Source organism: Mirounga leonina, unplaced genomic scaffold (genome assembly GCF_011800145.1).
Source record: "Mirounga leonina isolate KUSES-001 unplaced genomic scaffold, KU_Mleo_1.0 Mir_115, whole genome shotgun sequence".
Classification (NCBI taxonomy): domain Eukaryota; kingdom Metazoa; phylum Chordata; class Mammalia; order Carnivora; family Phocidae; genus Mirounga; species Mirounga leonina.
Genome location: NW_023270268.1, coordinates 89,852,072 through 89,872,887, shown reverse-complemented (window position 1 = coordinate 89,872,887; position 20,816 = coordinate 89,852,072). Strand labels below are relative to the sequence as shown.

The following is a 20,816-nucleotide window of genomic DNA, read 5'->3' as shown; positions in this document are numbered from 1 at the left end:
AAGATATATGCATTCCTATGTTTATAGCAGCATTATTTACAATAGCTAAACTATAGAAGCATGAATGGATAAAGGTATGGTGCATATATATATAATGGAATATTACTCAGCCATAAAAAAGAATGAAGTCTCACTATTTGCAACAACTTGTATGGGTATAGAGTGTATGATGCTAAGTGGAATAAGTCAGTCAAAGAAAGACAAATACTGTATGATTTTACTCATATGTGGAACTTAAGAAACAAAACAAATAGTCAAAGAAAAAAAAGGCAAAAAAGCAGACTCTTAAATACAGAGAACAAACTGATGGTTACCAGAGGGGAGGTGGATGGGGAATGGGTAAAACAGGTGAAGGAGATTAAGAGTACACTTATCCTGATGAGCACTGAGTAATGGATAGAATTGCTGAATCACTATATTGTATACCTGAAACTAATGTCACACTACATTAATTATACTGGAATTTAAAAACAAAAAATTTTTTTAAAAAAGAACAAAATGAGTATAGATAAATACATACAGCTCTGGAGATTTGCTTTCTACCCTTTAGGTAGAAACTGCCTACGTACCTACTTGATTATGGGTAAGTCCTAAGGAAGTTCAAACAGATATGAGAACTCCAGAATGTTTTCAGAGTTGTTTGTGACACCGTAGCAGAATCCCCAGGGCTTATTCTCTGCCACTTGGACCCTCAGACTTTGAGAAACTTCCCCTTGAATAACTAAGTAAAAAGAGAACCAAAGTAAGCTAAATCCCTTTCAGATCTAAATCATTTCTCGGGTGGTCCTTAGGGAAAGGAAGTGTAGTGTAGGCAGAGGTGATAAACTGCTGGCCTAAGCTGAATGTTTAAACGGATAGTGGTTGATATAAGATAGCTCCCGTATTCATCATACATGCAGCCAGTGACTGAGAGACTATAAACTTCAATGCCCAGGACACAGGCTGAGAACAAAGTATGTGGAAAAGAGCTGATGGACAGTTAACAATACATTCCAAAGTATGCAGAAGGGCTTCAGGAGACTGCAGTGGACCTCATATGTAGTATTACCAAGTCAGACTGTCAGGCCTTCATGTGATTTATAACCCTGTGTTGGCTTTCATTTATGGTAGATGTAAAAGCAAATGTTTCCAGAACTCCCCTACATGACAGTTTCACAAATGGAAAAAAGAGTGTTTTCAGTAACAACCACAAAAATAAAGAATGGCCACCAATTGTTTATTATCTACCATATAATTAATTACTATGTTAAAATCATAGGAAATACAAACAAGTATAAGTCATGACACTTACACACATAGACATATATACATATACACATCAAGACAATATGGGACAAATGAAAGTACTAGAGAAGTACAGAAGGTAATAGACAATTAAGTGATCTGGAAATGTAACCAGAGAATTTGAGCTCCAGGGTGATGTTTAATAGCGGGAAATATTCGCCCAAAAAAGGAAAATCAAGAGGACATTTTGGTTCAGAGATGGTAATATGCAAGTACTAGGTAAGATTATTGCATAATGAGTAGATCAGTTTGGCTGCAATGAAGAGTATGAGTAGGGGAGCAGTAATAAGGAAGACTGGAAAGAAGGACCTAGACAAATTATAGGGTCTCAAATGCCAGACTAAGAGGTTTGAATCCTAAGCCTATTCTAGAGATAATACAACTGTTAAAGGTTTTTGAGCAGTACAGTAATAAGAAAGCAGAGCTTCAGATTTATTCAGCGATGGTATATAAAATATACTGGAAAGTGACAAATTGGGAGAAGCAGTATCACAACAGTTAAGTGTACAGTGTTAAGAGCTTATCCTAAGATGATGATGACTGAAAGGAAAAGAGATAATTGAGGCTCATTGTGAATAAAGTGACAGATCTTGATGATAAATGAAATAAAATCATAGACAGTTATGAGCCTTAGGGAACAGAAGAACATTACTATGGGTTATAGAAATACAGAAGTAAAAACATGCTGACTTGGCATATCCAGCAGACAAAAATGTGGAATGGGGATTGAGAGATAGAAGGGGTTGAGAGATAGCAAGTTTTGTCCCCAGTGTTTAGAACAGATAAGAGGAGTAAAGCAATTCACTAAATGAAACCTTGTGTATTCAAAATCTAACCTAATAGCTTCCAGGAAAAAGATTTTGACTTTGAAGATAATCAAGTCCTAGATGCTATACACTACAACTTTGAGGTATATACTGTTCTGATGAAAACCTTTTGCATCTGCATTCTGAAAGCAACAAAAAAAGGTTTAGCTCCTAGGACAAAGTCAGTTGAACTGAAACTATTTTTAAGATATAAAGAAATATGTGTACATTATATTGCTGTCAAAATCACAGCTGAAAAGAGGGGTTTTGTTCAGATTACAAAAGTGAAAAAATTGTCTATAAATACTGGATATTAAGTGTAATATGAATGAACACATTGCCTACAAAGAAAAAGAAAAATTAGAAAAAAAATTATAATTGGGGCTATGATCTTTTTATTCAGGCTAATCTTAAAAACTAGAATTTTCATATTCTGGACATGGGTCACTTTTTAATGGAAAATCCAGCCTTTTGAAGCTCAATTTATTTCCTATTTGGCCTAAGTACATGGCCTTGAAAGAGTTAAGAACTGTCATGAAAGTGAAGACAGTAACCTCACAAAGTAGAACCTGGCTTAGCTCGTGGTTCCAGTTTTTGCTTCTGAATCTTGATAACCCGGAAGTTCTTAGGAAAAACGACCTGGATTAAACTACTGGATCCTACTAAAAGCAAAATTTTAGCATGAGAGATCCTCCTTATCTTTCTCTCAGATTGAAAAAAACTTGGATATTAAGCTTTTTAAATTAACCTTTTTTACATTTAAATTTTTTTGTGACAAATTAGGGTTGAGATATATACATGGGATAAGCTAAGTCCTCTCTACCCTTAATTCTACCAGATAACCTAAAGCCAAACTGTCACTGTAAGAAGGCCCCGAATGACCCCTACACCTTCGTTCAATTAAACTATGACAAATTCTGGAACTATTTACATGTGTGTATAAAATATATAAAACAACCTCCATCTCTTAGTCCTTTTATAACCAATGGAGAGTTTCGTGCAAAGAAAATCTGTAATTGTTTTTAAATGGTAATGGCCGATTTAAAGTAATTTAAATAATGTTTGTGTGTTTCTCTAAGACCAAACAGAACCTGTGGGATGTATAATACTGCCCCAGAGTCCCCAGATAATAAGTGTAAGGTGCTCATCCTTTTCTATAGAAATGAACATTTTTAAAGAAAGTCTCAAAAACTCTCAAAAGAAGATCAGAAAGAGAAGCAGACACTCACTAGTCGGTCTCTGTCATTTTGGAGTGATGACATAGCTTTCTTTAAACTCTGGACTTCAGGTGGGCTGGCTGCAGGCTGGGCTGCAGACCTCTGCTTTCCCTCCTCCAACTTGCGGAATTTCTCCAGTTCATTCAACAGGTGATCTCTCTCATTCTGTAGACTGGCCATAGCCTTGGAAAAGGACTGTACTTGGTTGTAAGAATCTTCTAGTTGTGAGGACAAGTGAAGCAGTTGCTCATCTTTGGACAGAAGCTGTTGGTTAAGTTTCTCGAGGTGAGGCAAGCTGTTATCCTCAGTGGAGTTCTCTGAAAGGGCAACTTTAGAAACAAGAGCATCTCTCCCCCTGCGTATGAGGCCCTGTTCTTCTCTCAGCTGTTCCAGCTCCTTCAGACTGGCATTGTATTTCCTTTTCAGTTCATCAAGCTCCTCATTGGCATGATCTCTGCTATTTTGTAGGGAATTCATAGACCTTCCAAAAGACTGGATTTGTGCTGTGAGATCTTTATTTTCTTTGGTGACTGAAAGTAATTTCTGTTCCATGTCCACCAGATCTCTCGCCAGCTCTGCCACTCTCTCTTCTGCAGTTTCTGTTTCGTTTCGCATTATCCCTGCATCATGATGAAGATGCTTCAATTCTTTCTTCAGTTTATCTTCAATTTCACCCACCTTCTTGGCAGCCTCCTTCTGAACATGAACCAATTCCTCTTCCAGTTCTGTAATTCTCTTCTGAGAGGAGGAAAGGGTAGTACTTAACTTCTGTACTTCTTCTTCTTTTACTTTTAATTGGGCCTGAAATATTCCCAAAGTTCCTTCTTCTTGCAAGGCTGTCAACTGTCTCTTTAGTTGGGATACAGACATCTTTAAGCTCTCAATCTCTTTACACAAACCTTGTTTCTCCTCCTCTAGAGCAAGAGAGGACCTCTGCAGATCCTCCTTTCCATCCTCAGACTCCTTCAGCTTTTCTTCCAATTTGGCACATTCACTTTTCAGCTCCTTATTCTGCTGAAGTTGAGCATCAAGGAGTTGCTTTTGCTGGCAGTCCTTTCTTGATATCACTTGGTTCAGGTCTTCTCTATATTGGATTAGTTCTGCATCTAGTTTGGCGTTCTCAGAATTGAGATCATCCATATGACTTCGCAAGCATCGAATTTCTTCTTTAAGCTCGTTATTCTCAGCAGCAGCGTCCTGGATGAGTTGATCTTTTTCCAGGATGACAGAGAGATGTCGCTCTTCCAGCTGTTGGTAGTCGCTGACAATGCGGTCTCGGTCATCCTGGAGAGAAGACATTGATTTAACAAAGGAATTCAACTGAGCCTTCTGCTGCAAGTTTTCCTTTTTGATGGATTTTAGTGTCTCCATAAGCTGTTTGGTTTTGTCAACAGCCTTTTTTTTCTCCTCTTCTAAGACAATATTCTCCTCTTCCTCCTGGGACAACAGATTTTCCAATTCTTTAATTTCTTTATTATGTTGCTGATGCAGTTCAGCAACAGCTACTTGGATTGCCTGTTCCTTGGCAGAAAGCAGGCTTATAATCTTCTGCTCTTTCATGTTTATTTCTTCATGCAGCCTGCTGGTCAGTTGTCTGGAGGCCTGAAGATCCGTCTCTAGCTGTTCATAACTGAACTTACAATTTTGGATATCAGCCTCTTGCCGCTTTATGATCCCTTCCAAGTTTTCTTTATTTTCCTTACATTTTTCTAAAGAGTTATTTAAATCAGTCGACTGGTCTCTGAGAATCTTAAGTTCTGATTCCAACTTAGCTAATTCATTCTGAGAACTGTGGTATAGTTGTCGAATCTCTTCTAGCTGGGACAAAAGTTCCTTGTTTTCCCCCTGCAGAGTATCACAGACCTTCTGTTGAAGCTGAACCTCTGTCTGGGCCTTGGACTCCCAAATCTGCTTGTCATGTTCAAGCCTGGAAAAAAAAGAGAGAAGGTCATTAATCACAGATTTCCAGGAAAAACTATCTGATGCCTAAGGAACATATATGACAATGCTACTCAGATCTAAAGATGAATCAGTATTCATAATTAAAGGTGCTCATCCTTTCCATGAAGAGATATTAGCTCTACTGGATGCTCTGTATTAAAGGTATAGTGCACCTAAGGGTATAAAAGTTATAAAACTCCAAAGCCATGTTGCTTATTTTAGTGACATGACTTTGTACACTCTAGAAAGCAGTATTTTCTCCTATTTTGCTTTACTTTGCTCCAGACAAGCTCACATCTAGCTCCTTAAAGGAATAATCTTGGTATGACAGACAATGACGAAACCTGTCTCAGAGCAGAAAAATCCTATTAAAAGTGGAGGAGTACCCAGTATGGGGGACACTGTTAGTTCTTGAACTTGAAAAATGATATAAAATTGAAGTTAGAGGAAAATAACTGTCATGCGTATGAATTGATCTGGAATACGGGGAAGAGAAAAGAGGAGATCATTTATGAGGCTAAAGCAATCATTTGGGAGTACCACAGTAAAAATCCAGACAAAGGTAGTGGAAATGAAAATGAAAAGAAAGGGAGAAATCAAAGCAATCTCTCAACAGAGAGAAGGGAAGAGAAGCAGACATGGATTTTTCACCTAATACTAGCCAAAAGTCATCAACAAAAAAAGAAAGAGTCAGAAGTGAGAGAGAATGTAGTTTCTAGGGAAATTTAAGCCAAAATTAGGCCCATAATATTAAAGGGAATAAAAATAGTTTAGAGGCTTTCTTTGCCTTCAGTTACTTTTAGAAGAGCAAAAAAGTTACCCATTTACCTGGAAATACTGATCTTCAATTCTTCCATGTGGATGGACATCTGCCTAAGTTGATCCTTTAGAACACTGCAGTTCTCCTCCTTGAGTCTAATTTCTTCTTCTTTGGTTTGAATAGCATCACTGAATTTCCTCTCCCATTTCTTGGCTTCATCTATCACCCTGTCTCGATCATCCTGGAGGGAAGACATGCTCTTCGTGAAAGCTGCAAGCTGGGCCACAGTACTGTCCAAGTTTCCCTGAAGTTGCTTAAATTCCTTGTCTTTCTTGTTCAAGGTAATCTGAATCTCTCCAAATGTCTCTTCCAAGTGGACTTTTTCTCTATGCAAAGCATCCAGTTTCTCTTGCATGTTCTTCTTCTCTTTCAGGTGTTTCTCTTCTACTTGCTCCAGTCTTCGCTCCAGATCTTCATCCTTTTGTTTCATTTGGCTTTTAACTGATTCTTTGTTTGACTGAAGATCCTTTTTCAACTTGAGATTGTCTGCTAGGACCCTTGCTGCTTCACTCTGAGTGTCATCTAGCAGTACTTTGAAGCTAGCCAATTCTGCTTCTGCCTTCTTGCGGTGTTCAGTGGCTTGAGCCAGATTTTCTTTGGTTATTTCCAAATCTTTTTGAGACTCAGTCTGAACAAATTCTAGGGCCTTAACAGTTCTCTCCAGAGCACTAATTTTCTCTTGGTACCTGATGCAGTCCTTCTGCAGCTGCTTTATTTCTTGCTGTTTTTCTTTTAAGAGTTCCTGGAGTTCCTCTGCATGGCTTTTATTGCCAGGTCCCTTCTGAGCACCTTGTATTTTCTCCAAATATTCCTTTCGTATTTCTGACTCCACCTTAGTTTTCTCCTTAACTAACTGCTGCTTTTCTTCTTCCAATTCACTCACACACTTTTTAAGGTTCTGCATTTCAGATTCTAGTAGCTCATTTTTTATTTGGGCATCTGTAACATCCTGATAGTAATTTCCAATGCTTCCATTAAGTTCTGCTAATTGATTCATAAGCCTCTCTTCCAAATCATCTTTCTCTTCTTCTGCTGTCTCCTTTAGCTTGGTAACTCTGGCAAGTTCTTCTTGTATTTGCTGATTTGATAGGTTTATTTTGGTTATTTCTTCCTGAAGCATTTTTAGTTCACCATCCTTTGCTGATATTTGACTCAGTAAAGCACTTCTCTCATTTTCTAAAGTCTGGCTGAATTCCCTTTCTTTCTGCTTCTCTTCCTCTAACTCAGCAATTCTTTCTTTGAGTTGATTAATCTGCTGAAGGTAGTTACTAATTTCATCATGTGATTTGACATTCTCACCTTCATCAGGCTTCTTGGCACTGTTCTCTAACAGAATGGATTCCGAATCTTTGGGCCTTGTGCTCATGTCCCGAGAATCCTGCTCATTAGACTCACCTGGGACAGACTGCATTGCCCCTTCAAAGATATCCCTTTGGTTATCATGTTTCTCAGAAGCCTCTAGGCTAGCTTGTTTGGACACATTACTTTCTACCTGATGCTTTAAATCTTGAACCTCTTCACTTAGAGAGTCCTTCTCAGTCATTAAAGCCTCAAACTCTTTAGAAAGGGTTTTATATTCTGTTTTGACCCTTTCTAGTTCCTCTTTCAAGCTGGAATTGGAAGAAAGAAGTGCTTCCATATCATTAGATGTACCTCCTCCAGAGTGTACCTCTGCTCTAAGCTGGTCATTCTCTTCTTCCAGTTCTAGGATTTTCTGCTGTTTAGATTTGGCAAACTTTCTCATCTTTTCTTTCATTTCCTCCATTTCCTGTTCAGCTTCCTGCAATTGCTTTTCTGCCTCTTTCTTGTTTGCTTCTGTGCTTCTTAACTTGCCATACAATTCTTGTTTCTCCTGCCTCACAGTTTCCACGACATGCTGAATCCTTTCTGCCTCATTACTGACATTCTCGTAGGATTGCAGAAGTATTTCATACTCTTTTTGTAACTCTTTGTGTTTCTCTTGCCACTCGGTGCTTTCTGCAATCTTAGAACATTTCAAAGATTCAATTTCCTTCACTAAATTTTCCTTGTCTTCAGTAAGATTCTCCAGAGCTAATTTCAGACTTTCACAAGAGCCATTGAGACTTTGATTTTCCATTAAAGATCTGTCCATTTCTGTAATGAGCTTGTCTCTTTCTTCCTGAAGAAGAGCTAACTTTCCTAAGAATATATCTTTTTCTTTATTTTGAGTAGAAACTTGGCTTTCCACATCTGCCAGAGACTTAGTGAGATGTTCAATGGTATCTCTGGCCAAAGACAACTCCTCTTGGAGACCTTTGTTTTCTTTTAGTGCTTCTTTTCGGGAAATAAGGGCAGCTTGCAGTTTCCTCTGTATTTGTTGCTTTGCTTTACTTTCTTCTCCAGTCTCTTCTGGTTTTTGCTTCATTTCACAAAGTTCCACCTGTAACTGCTTTATCTTCTCATCATGTTCTTTGGCTTGCATTTCCAGCTGTGTATGCAGAGCCTTGATTAAATCCTCTTGTTCCATTATCTCTGTTTGTACTCTCATAAGGGCCTCTTCTTTCTTATTAAGCTGTCCAGAAAGGTATCTAACTTCTTCTTCCTTTTTGCCTATGAGTTTTTGCAGTTCATCTAGTTCAGGCTGCAATTCTCTTAGATGTTCTAATCTGGCAATTTCTAGCTGACTGCTTTCCAATTTCTGCCTCAGGCTTTCTGCATGGGCTTCAGCTTCATGGGATGCTGTCCTCAGACTTTGAATTTCCAAACCTTGTTTATTTATCTGCTCTTGTAACTGAAATACCTCTTCTGATTTTTTAGTAAGCTCACTTGTTGCAGAACTAACCTTCAATTCCAACTCCTCTTTCTCGGCCTCTATCTCTTTCAGCTGGGTCTTAATCTGGGCAACAGAAGTACTGCCCTGCAGAGCATCTGCATCTCCAGGATAAGGGAAGTCAGACTCTGAAACAAGTTGAGCAGGTTGCTGCTCTGTGGTTTTGAATAAAGGCTCTTTTGAACTTGGAGTGGGAGAGCCTAGATCCTGCTGGTCAATGCCCAGGAGTTTTCTGTCTATAGACTCCTTTACCTGAATCTGGAGTTGTCTTAGCTGGTCTCCGATGTTCTCATTTTCCTTGCTCTGCTCATCAAACTGTTCTTGTAAGCGATTATAGTCATCCCTCTGGTGCTTTAGCTCCTCCCTAAGATTTCTTTCTTTCTCCTGTGCCTTCTGTAGAATCGCCTTTCGAGAGGTTAACACTTCCTGTAGCTTCTTTTGAAGTTGCTCCTTTTCTTTTTCTAGGTCCAATATCTTTTCTTCCAGTTCTGGTTTCCAGTGTTCTCCACTACCTGCACTAGGTGGACTGATCACCACTGTTTCTTTTACAGGCGTTGCTGAGTCTCCATCACCTACATCCTTGTTACCTGGGGTTAATTTTTGGATAACTGCTTGGTTTTCAGTGATTTCTGCTTGCAGCAAATCTATTTGGTTTGTCTTCTCTTGCAAGTTCTGATTCATCTGTTTGATCACAGCCTGTAACTGTTCTTCAGCTGCTACCTTTTCTTCTAAATCCTTCCTTATATGCTCTAATTCCACCTCTTTCTCAGCTATTGTCTGTTTTAAAGTAATTTCTAATTCTTGACACTTAGCAGTCATATATTTTTCTGAGTCTTCTTTGCTTTCTTTATCTTCCTCCATTTCCCTCTTCTCACACTCATTGAGCGGGATCTCTTTCATAGACTCATCTTTCACTTTGGCCAATTCCTCTTCTAATCTACTGACTTTCTGTAGAAGCTCCTTTCTGTTAATAAGAGCTGCCTGGAGCTTTCTCTTTCTCTGTTCACTTTCTTTCTTCACAAGGTCTAATTCACGCTTAAGCTCTTCTTTACTTAGGAGCCCTGCTGGGCTCAGCTCATCATAATTCTGTTTAAGGCCAGAAACAACTTCTTTATCTTCTTCCACCTGCTCTTTTTTTGCCTCTTCAGCTCTGGATAGTAAGTTCAGCTGTTCTTTAAGAGTTTTAATTTCAATCCCAAGAGAAAACTTCTCTTCATTAAGCTGGACCATTTTCTCAGTCATACTAAAGCTGATTTCTGTCACTTGCTGATCCTTCTCCAGGATGGTTTGTTGGAGGGTTTCCACATCTCTTTTTTTCTCTAATAAGAGTTGATCCATTTTTGCTATTTCAAGTTCCTTCTGTGAAAGAGTCTGGGAAAGTTCTTCCATTTTATTTGAGATATCCCTCACACGTTCTGCCTCTTCAAGCACTTCATTTTCCTTCTTCTGCAGCTGGCTTTGCAGGCTTTTTATCAGTGTACTCTGCTCAGAAAACTGAAGCTGTATATCATCCAGTTCATTCTGTAAAACTTCAATTTTCACATCTTTAGATTTGGCTTCTATACTAAGACTGTGGATCTGTTCAGAAAGCAAGTTGTGATGAGTCGTTTGACTTTCATAATCAAGTCTTCTTTGCCTTTCTTCTTCTGCAAGGTTCACTTCCAGTTGTTGTACCTGAGCCCTCAGTTCTGTTACCACACTAAGTTCCTGCACTTGAGAAAGAAGCTGGTCTCTTTCTTCAGACAAAGCGGTGAATGCGCTGTTGGTGTTTTCAGCATTTTTCCTAAACTCTTCAATCAACTGGGTTAGGCTGCTGATTTCCTTAGCTTTCTCATCTAAATTTTCCTCATAGATTTCTTCTGCTTTACGAAAGCTTATTTCAAGCTCCGAAATTTGCATTTTTAGCCTTTCCAATTCATCCTGGTGACACTGACAAATTCCTGGTACAGCAGAAGGGGGTTTATCAATATCATCCTGCTTGACTGATTTTAATTCCATCCCTGTGTCATTTAAAGATATTTCCTCAGATGTTCTATTCTGAAGTTTAGTACTCATCTGCTCTTCTTTTTCAACTGTTGGAAGACTGCTCTCTTTATGTGACATGGAGGGAAAATGTTGCCCTGTATCTTCAGGCAGTATTTTCATGCTAACTGTAGGTATTCCTTCACTCTCTGTCTGCTTCATTTCTTTCTGGTCAGGGACCTCAGGGTCCCCCTCAGCCTTTTTTCCCTGGAGCTGCAACTTAAGAAATGCAATCTCTTCTTGAGCTTCTTTCATTTCCAACAATAAAACTGACAGTTCTTTATGTTTCTGAAAAAATGTGTTGTCTAGGACATCTTGTCCACTCTCCTCGGCAGAAGAGCTGCTCCTATTGAGCCTTGTAATATCAACCATGCTGATCTATTTAAAAAAAAAAAAAAAAAGGAAAAGCCTCAATCAGGTGTCTTATAAGAAAGAGCCTACTAAAAACTCATATTTCATGCATTTTTCAAAACCTGCAACTTACTAGTCAAAACATCCTATCATAAAACTGCTAAATACTTTTTAAGTCAGTTTTTATTTCCCAAATTGGACCTCTGAGGGTACCCTGTCAATCATATAGGTCAAGCCACATTCATAAGACCTATGGTAACCTGGAACTCCTTTTCTGGATATCCCTTACTTGGGAAACTGTTTTCTTTGGATTAAAATTCCTAAGTGTTCTCTTAAAAACCACTTAAAAATAAAAAGGGAGGTGGGATGCATTAAATTTTGTTTCATCCCATACCAAAAAAGGAAGTTATAATTCTTTTTCCTAAACTATCCATTGAAATGGGAACTATTAGATAAGATAGCCATTACCAGGTAAGTAGATTATCAAACAAGTAGGTTAAGATAAATTGCCATGATCACATAATCAAAAAGGAGTTCTGCTGAGGCTTGGGTATGAAATTACAGACTTGCTTGACAAAATACTATTATTACAAAGGTAACTCTGTTAGACTGCTCAACCCATATACATTATTTCTATAATTGTCTTCCTGGGAAACAAAATCAGTGAGTCTCCTGATAAATTTCATTAGAATTTTACTAAATGAGTCTGGGGACAGTGTACACAAGAAAATCACTACCTTTGCCAACAGCACCATTTTTTTTTCCCTAGAAAAAATTCCAATTTGATAGGAGAAAAAAAAGAAAGAAAGAAAAACCCATACGACTGTCAAATAATGTGGTGGTCAAGAGTACAAGCTCTGCAGCCCAACTGCCTAAATTCACACCTTCGCTCTGCCATTTACTAGCAAAAGCTGGCACACAGCAAGTATTCAGTATTTGCTATTATGTTGATAACATTCTCAGCCACTGAACAAGAAAAAAATATTCATCATTTTAAAATTATTTATTTTAAGAAAGGTTATTTTTCATGAGCATTATTTTTAATCACTTAAAATTCTTTGCTCTCTGCATTATTCATACTCAAATTTCTGGGGACTAAAACTGAACACAGTATTTAAGCACATAGAAAAAGTTCCTTTACAATTTCTTCATGTCACATTCCTATTTTATCCAACCCTATACACATTAAAGACCTGATATAGTCAAGGTATCACTTCTGCCAGAAGACTTCAATATAACTCCTTTTTTGTTCTCTCTCTCACCTTAAGTATACTTATTTCCTCTTTTTGTCATGCCACTTCACTCACTCTCCTCCTTCCCTTGGTCACATCTTCTGTTGCTCCCTATGATATCTACAGAATTCAACTTTTTGGCTAAAGTGAAAAATCAATGTTATCCACAATGAGAGAACGAGAACCAGAGAACTTTGCTTTTTCTAGCCACTCTCATTACTTTTTCTGTTAATACTAGTCTTCCCCTTTCAGTTGAGCTTACACATTCTATGAACCTTTTCTACTCACTTTCTCTTATCCCAAAGGATTATCTTAGGTACCCTTCCTTTTGCAATTTCTGTGTGTGTGTTTTTCCCCTTTCTTTTCCATTGTTCTCTGTTCATTTGTTCTCCCTTCTGGTAGTGTTTTTCTTTTTCTTTAGAGATTACCATCTTTCTTATCTGTTCCTCTTTTTTGATCTAAATTATTTTGTTTTCACTAGACACTACTGTTAAGCATCTTAAAACATTAAGCACCTGCTTGCCCAAGATTCATTTTTACTCTTTGACTCTTATCCATACAATGCTACAACTTCCAAAAATTTAGTTTCCTTTTGCCAATTTTGTGAACAGAGCATCAGTAGTCCCATCGAAAGATACTGAATATAAGTGTAGTGGTTAATTTTATTGTCAAGTTGGCTAGGGCATGTACCCAGATACTTGGTCAAATATTATTCCAGATGCTTCTGTAAAGGTATTTTTTTAGGTGAGATTAACATTTAAATCAGTACACTTTGAGTAGATTACCCTCCATAAAATAAGTGGGCCTCATCCAATCAGCTGAAGGCATTAACCAAGAAAAAAAAAAAAAAAAAGACTGACCACCTCCAAACAGAGGGAATTCTGCCCGCAGGCTGCCTTCAGACTATAACTCTTCCCTGGGTCTCCAGCCTGCTGGCCTACCTAACCTGTAGATTTTGGATTTGCCAGCTTCCACATTTGCATGAACCAATTCCCTTAAAATAAATCTCTCTCTACATATATACACACTCCCTATTTTGTTTCTTTGAAGAGCTCTAATATAATAAGCAGATACTTTTTTTTTTTTAGCAGATACTAAAGTTACATTATTCCTCAAGTCCATTTATGACTCTATCATGGACTTCTTGATTGGAAGAATAAAGCCAGTTAAGCACAACACAGCCAACAATAATCTTAAATCAACAAAATATTAAAGAACCACACGTTTCTTATAGTAATTTTCAGGTTATAAAAAGCACCAATCTTCAAAAATTCCCTTTTTAATATAATCTGAAATGAACCTAGGCCAATTTAGTGGAGGGGAACTAGAGATTTTATCTAATCTCATTGAGAAACTTTTCTGAGATGGGAAAAGAATTTGAGATAAATAGTAACCCAGTATGAGAAATGGATTATCAAATCCCAAATAAACAGCTACTGTACTTGCATTTTGGTTCAGGACAAATTTAAAAACTCCAAATATTCAGAAATGAATGAGACTAAATGGGAAATAATAACCATTATGACTTTCTTCAATAGATCTCACTTTCTAGGTAATGTAATGCTCAGTCAACATTAGAAAACTGCAGAAATGTTTAGGTTTGAAGCTAACTCCTCTTGATCTAGTTCACATTCTGGTTACTTTTACGAACATTATCACTTACCTCACTGACTTCTCTATCTGCCTCTCCACTTCTATTCTGAGCCTCCAAGAGAGTAATCTGAGAAGATAGTTTTTCTGAAAGTCACAAAATAAATATCCTTAGATGATCTATGTAGAGTGTTTGAGAAAACAGAGGTATGATTGTGAGGCTACTGGAGATGCATGAAATAATCAAGAGGAAAGAAATAAAATAGTTTTGGGAAGATAAAAGATTTATACTATTAAAAAGAAGTGGCACAAGAAGATGAGCTAAAAGAATGGTGAAAGAAAAAAAGAATGGTGGTAGATGATGATAATAATCTGAGTGAAGTATATAAATAGTGGAGGGCTTTAAAGAAGAAGGACGCCAGAGCATGTAACAAGTAGCAGCTATTTCTGTGGCATTATTTGGGACTCCTAGGGCAATAAATTTGCCTTGGTTTATCCATAACCTTACTGTGTTCATAATACACATCTTATATTAGGAGTGCCTAGGTGGCTCCATCGGTTAAGCGGCCAACTCTCGATTTCAGCTCAGGTCATGATCTCAGGGTCCTGGGATTGAGCCCTGCATTGGGCTCTGTGCTCAGTAGGGAGTCTCCTTGAGGATTCTCTCTCCCTCTTCTTCTGCCCCTCCCCCTGCTCACGCATGCTCTCTACCTCTCTGAAGTAAATAAATCTTAAAAATATATTTATACATTTTATGTTAATATAGCACTTAAATGTCTTCAATGTTCTTTCACATATGTTCATAAAGACAGCAAATTTTTGTACTAGAACAGAGCTATGCATTCTCCTCAATGACCATCTAAGGAAACAAAGAATGACATGACCTACAGGTAGTTCAGAGAGAGCTGGGATCATAATCCAGTCTTCCAAGTTCTACCCCATGTTCTATTTTAATGCACATATATAAAAAGGGTAGTAGTACCTTCAAGGATAAAAATACTGATTATTAATATGCCCCCAAGAAGTTTATACTCTTTCTGAGAAGCTAAGACAGATATAGTAAAGGGAAAAAAAGCATACTTTGTACACTACATCTAGATGTCTTAATGTGACCTACATGGGCTCTCATATGAGTTGACCCCACTTACTCTACAACCTCCTCTTGGGGACTGCCCTTTTTTTGTTCACTCTACTCCCCAAAATACTGGTCTTACTTCTGTCTGCAAACATACCAAGTTTATCTTTTTGCTCTGTTTGGAATGCTCTTTGCTCAGCCTGTTTGCATGGCCGTCCCCTTTTCATCATTCAGGTTTTAAGTTAACAGAGAGGCCTACCCTGACCACTCTAATGCTGCTTTCCTCTTCCCCCCAGGCATACCTGCACTTTCTTTTAATTTTTATCATAATACTTATCACTCTCTGAAATGTTCTTATTTATATACCTGTTTATGGCCTATCTTCCCCTCTAATATCCTCAGGGCAGTATCTGCAGCAACTAGATTACTGCCTGGCACATAGAATAGGTACCATAGAAATCTGCTAAATGAATGAATGACAATTCATGAAACAAATAAATTCAAGACAGTATATAATGTGTTCAGATACCTCACAAGATTATTTGAGGAAGAGGTACCAGGGGTAGAAATGGAAGTACAAAAGGTGAGTTGAATAGAATATGATACATGAAGCAAAAGTAACCTGAGACCAAACACAAAAACTAATACAGAAAATCTTAAGGCCAGTGATCCCTGCAGGATAAAGCAGAGAATGGAACTCGTGTAACAGCTCTAAACTGTCACGAGCTACATGACAGTGATAGGTATTGTTTGCAAAACTGCAAAGTAAGCATCATGGATAAGGTCTCAAAGAAGTGCTTCAAGTGGGTTGAATAATGAGCTGAATTTGTGGTGTTCTTTATGTATCAGCAATGGTGGGAACGGGCTAATAAAGATATATAATCCCCAGTATTTAGAGCTAAGGAGAACTGAAAAATGGTTAAGGTGGAAATACTGTCTTTAGAGTTTAAGAAATGGTACAAATTCATTCTCACTCTTAGAAGATAAAGCACAGTAGTCCAGTTTATCAAGGATAAAATAGATCACTAATGCACTATTAACTACATGCTACTAAAACCATCAAGGTTCTTGTGAAGTAAATGATAAATGGAAGGAAGTATTTACTTTTACTAACTATTCATACAGTCTACCAGAATAAAATGCTAACTTTAGTTCAATCCAACAAAACTTTATTTGGCAGCCACTATTTGCCAGGGACTATACTAGTTCTTGGTAAAAAGTAAAGCAAAGATGAAAAAGAAAAATTGTTCCTACACTTGAAAGGCTTATACTTTATCTCTGAAGATCTTATAGAATAAAATATAAACATAAACAGATGATTTTAATACAATGTTAAAGGAATGTAAGAATGTTATAGAGGCACAAAAATTTAACCCAACTGACAGGGATCAGGGTCAACTTCCTGAAAAAGATAATACCCTAGTTGAGGCCTGAAAGATGAGTAAGAATTAGGCTGGCTAAAGGGATAGGGTTCTAAGCAGTATACAGCATGAGCAAAACCCAAAAATGTTTTCTACTTTTGGACTTTTATTTATACTGATCTGTGTTACCTCATCCCCCAAATTTATTACTAGGAATGTCCTTTCTTTCTTCATTTTGCCTATTTAAAAATTCATCATCTTATTAAGGTCCTATTCAAGCCATGCTCCTGAAAAGATTCCTTGACCACTCCAAAATAAATATAATACAGATATCCTGCAGCATTTATAGCCCATAATGCAAAATGTTATACTTACATAAACACTGGTATGGTGCTTTAATTGTTTATTGTGTATTAATCCTATCTTTAATAACTACCAGCTGTGCTAAGATCTTTACTGTCATAGAATCAGAAAATCTACATGTTATATATGTAAGTGATAAAAGTAGAGGCACATGTAGGTTAAAAAGAGAGAATTATGGTTTTCATTTATACATACCATTCTCAGCTTTCAGCTCTTCCAGTTCTATAGAACTAAGGAGCAAAGCTCTCTTTTCATTCTCTAGTTCTACCACTTGCTTCTGCAAAAAGGCAATATTCTCCTCAGTGACTGCCTAAATTGTAGAAAGACAACAAATTAATGATTCTCAGTGAAAACTTTGACACTAATACCCAGAGAGGCTCTGGCATTTTTGTCTTCTACAAGTTCTCTAGCATGAAAATACTTTAAAAATGGCATCTACTTATCTGCATCTTTAAAGTAAGGCTTTTTATCATTAGATAAAAAATCTTTCACACACACTTCTAGTTCATTGACTTTCAAATTTAAAAATGGACGCTGGATTACAAAGACAGAAATCTCAAGTCTATTGCATAAGAAAAAAGATTTTCAGGTCCATAAGTAATATTACAAAGTTTGATTAATGCCACTTGATAATAAGGTCACTCTTGGATAGGAGACTAAACATGAACAGAGATTCCCATAGAAGGACAGGAACAAAAGTTAACATGTAACCTTTAAAAAAGGAAGAAGAGCCATAACTGTTTTTGTTTTTTTTCAAGGATAATAAAAATTATCTTGTGCTTCATTTATGCATCCATATTGGTTTGGTTTTCCTAGTGAGGCATACATCTAATTATGACACATCCTTAACTGTATGTCATTTTATATGTTTTTCTTCTCCAAGGGGATTAATTTATACAATTCTTCATAAAAGTGCAAAATTTTTGAGCCCTGAAGGTCTGTATAGCTCACTCAGTCCTAAATCTTCATTTGATGTTTAAAGAAATGGCAAGAGATGAGTTTAAGGATTCTATGACTTTTATCCTGAGGGAAGTTCCCAGTTTGCATTACACAGAGCAAGTAAAACACTGACAGAAAAGCCACAGAATGAGAACTTGGAAAATGAGAAGACAGACTTTGGGAGAACCACAGCTGCCAGACTATGAGAGGCAAAATCAAAAAAAGGAGAAAAAATTCAGCAAGAGGGAGCCCTAAATTCTACGTATAAACTTAGCCCAATCTCTGGCTGAAGAATGAACTATGCATTTGCAGGGCTGACTCAAAACAGAAGAGCTAAGGCAAAAATAACTGAGTTTTGAATGCTGCCTATCACAGGCCAGTTTGTGGTTTGAATCCAAATTACTGGCTTTTAAAAAGTAACCAAAACTCTTCAGAGTTTTAGAAAGAAGAGAATCTTATGAGCAAAACATTCACAATATTCAGGTTACAATGCAAAATCACTCATCACACAAAGAAACAAGGAAATGTCACCTATTCTCAAGAGAAAACATAATCAACAAACACCAAGCACAAAATGATGCAGATTTTAGAAGTAGAAAAAAAGAATTTTAAAGAAGCTATTATAAGTATGCTCAGGACATAAAGGAAAATATGCTCATAAGACAGGAAAGAAAAGATAGGAAATCTTAGTAGTACAAAGAAACTGCAAAATAATGAACTACCCAGAAATTCTAGAACTAAAAAATAGGATGCCTGAAATGAAATACTCAATGGGTAGGCTTAATAGTAAAATCTAGGTGAAAGAAGAAAGTCTTGGTGAACCTGAAGAGAGATCAACAGAAATTATCCAATCTGAAATTTAAAAAAAAAAGAAAAAGTGAACAGAGCCTCAGGAACTTGTGAGAAAATAAAAGGTTCAATATATTTGTAATTGGAGTACCACAGGAGAACAAGGACATAATGGAGAGAAAAAAATTATTTGAAGAAATAATAACAAAAATTTTCCCAAACATAAGTTTATACATATAAGAAATTCAACAAAATCTAGGTGAGAAAATTACAAAGAAAACCACAACTAAGTATTCACAAAGATAAGGAGAAAGGTCTTAAAATCATCCAAGAAAAAAAACAATACTTTACATGGAGGGGAACAATAATTTGAATAATTTCACCAATTGTTGGGAGAAAAATGTAGGCCAGGAAATAATAACACAGAATCTTGAAAGTCCTGAATTCTGTCCATCCAGAATTATATATCCTGTACAAAATATCATTCAGGAATAAAAGCAAAATAAAGACATTTTTAGATAAGAGAAAACTAAGAGAATTTTTTTACCAATAGACCTGCACTACAAAGATACCACAGGACATTCTAGAGGCCGAAGGAAAATGGTATCAGATGGAAATCTGATATCAGATAGGAAAGTGCATCACAAATAGTAAACATATGGGTAAGTATAAAAGTCAACATTTTCCTTTTAATTTCTTTCAAATACATATGACTGTTTAAAATATAAATGTTAAAATTGTGTTATGGGACTTCTAACTTTCATTAATATAATACATACAGCACCTACAACATAAAGAATAGGGAAAGGATTTATGATGACAAGGTCTCTACATTTTAGGTGAAGTTGTAAAGTAATTACTCTAAGAAGACTAAAAAGTTAAAGATGTATATCATACTTCCTAGAGCAACCACTTAAAAGTATTTTTGTAAAAAGATATAGCTAAAAATCCAATAGAGGACTTTTGTTTCTGCCAAACATAGAGTAAAATGGAACAGACTTATCCTCCCAGCTGAAACAACCACAAAAAAAAAAAGATAAAATAATGAAACAATAATTTTCAAAATACTAGGGATCAGGCAACTAAGGAGAGTGAACCCTAAGAGGTGGGAAAGAATGAGGTGAGCCTACACCTGACCAAGCTTAATGCATTAAGCCAATTTCCAGGCTGTGACCCAAGAAGGGAAAACCTAAGCAGAGCCTAGTGGAATCCTTGAGTTGAGGAGGGAAATCAAGGTAAGTGAAGTTCAGAACAGAGCACCAGACAGGAGAAAGCTGCATACAGAAAAAACCCTGGAGATCTGCAGAGGGTCCACAACAAGTATTTGGTGGGGTACAGAGCAGGACATGAATGTGAGGAAATCATCCCAATGCTATCAGAACTATCCAAAACTATCTGAAGAGATTAGAAAACAATACTTGGTGCTTGCACAGAGCCTGGAGGAGTGCTTGCTCCCACAGCTAAATGTGGAAAACTTAGACTTCACAAGGTATCAAGTAGAATATTCAGTGAGGTCTTGCCTCAGTAGCAAGGAATGACTGAGTACTGATGGAGACCTGCCTAATAAATCAAAGAAGCAAGACCCAAAAGGATCAAATTTTTTCAAGTAACTTAACTGCATCTCATTAAAATAGTTATGTGAATACAAATATACCCAGTATCCATAGTGTCTGGCAACCAATCAAATATTATTAGGAATGCACAGAAGCAGGAAAATATAAGCCACAATGAAGAGAATAAGCAACTGAAACTGACCCAGGATTGACATAGATGTTAGAAGTAAAAGATAAGGACTTTACAGACAAGGAAAGATAAATACCATATGATTTCACTTCTAGGTGGCATTTAAAAAACAAACAAAAAGCAGAAACAGACCCATAAATACAGAGAACAAAATGATAGTTGCCAGAGGCGTGGGGGGTACAAAATGGGTGAAGGGGAGTGGGAGGTACTGGCTTCCCAGTTATGGAATGAATAAGTTACAGGGATGAAAGGCACAGCATAGGGAATATAGTCCATGGTACTATAATAGCATTGCATAATGTACAGAACTGTTGAATCACTATGTTGTACACTTGAAACTAATGTAACACTGTGTGTCAACTATATTTCAATTAAAAAAAAGATAAGGCTGGGGCGCCTGGGTGACTCAGTCAGTTAAGCATCTGACTCTTGATGTCAGCTCTGGTCTTGATCTGAGGGTTGCGAATTCAAGCCCCGCACTGGGCTCCATGG

General features: G+C 37.1%; 1 protein-coding gene across 3 annotated transcripts in view; it reads right to left on the bottom strand.

The window, feature by feature from the left end:
- GOLGB1 (golgin B1) overlaps positions 1-20,816 on the bottom strand; it is a 100,312-nt gene that overhangs the window by 27,133 nt on the left and 52,363 nt on the right. For all 3 annotated transcript variants that reach the window (XM_035000056.1, XM_035000057.1, XM_035000058.1), the window contains 4 exons: positions 17,049-17,163; positions 14,128-14,201; positions 6,077-11,259; positions 3,320-5,234 (listed from right to left, as the gene is read on the bottom strand). In XM_035000056.1, coding sequence (XP_034855947.1) covers positions 3,320-5,234; positions 6,077-11,259; positions 14,128-14,201; positions 17,049-17,163 — 7,287 coding nt within the window. The remainder of the gene's footprint in view (positions 1-3,319; positions 5,235-6,076; positions 11,260-14,127; positions 14,202-17,048; positions 17,164-20,816) is intronic.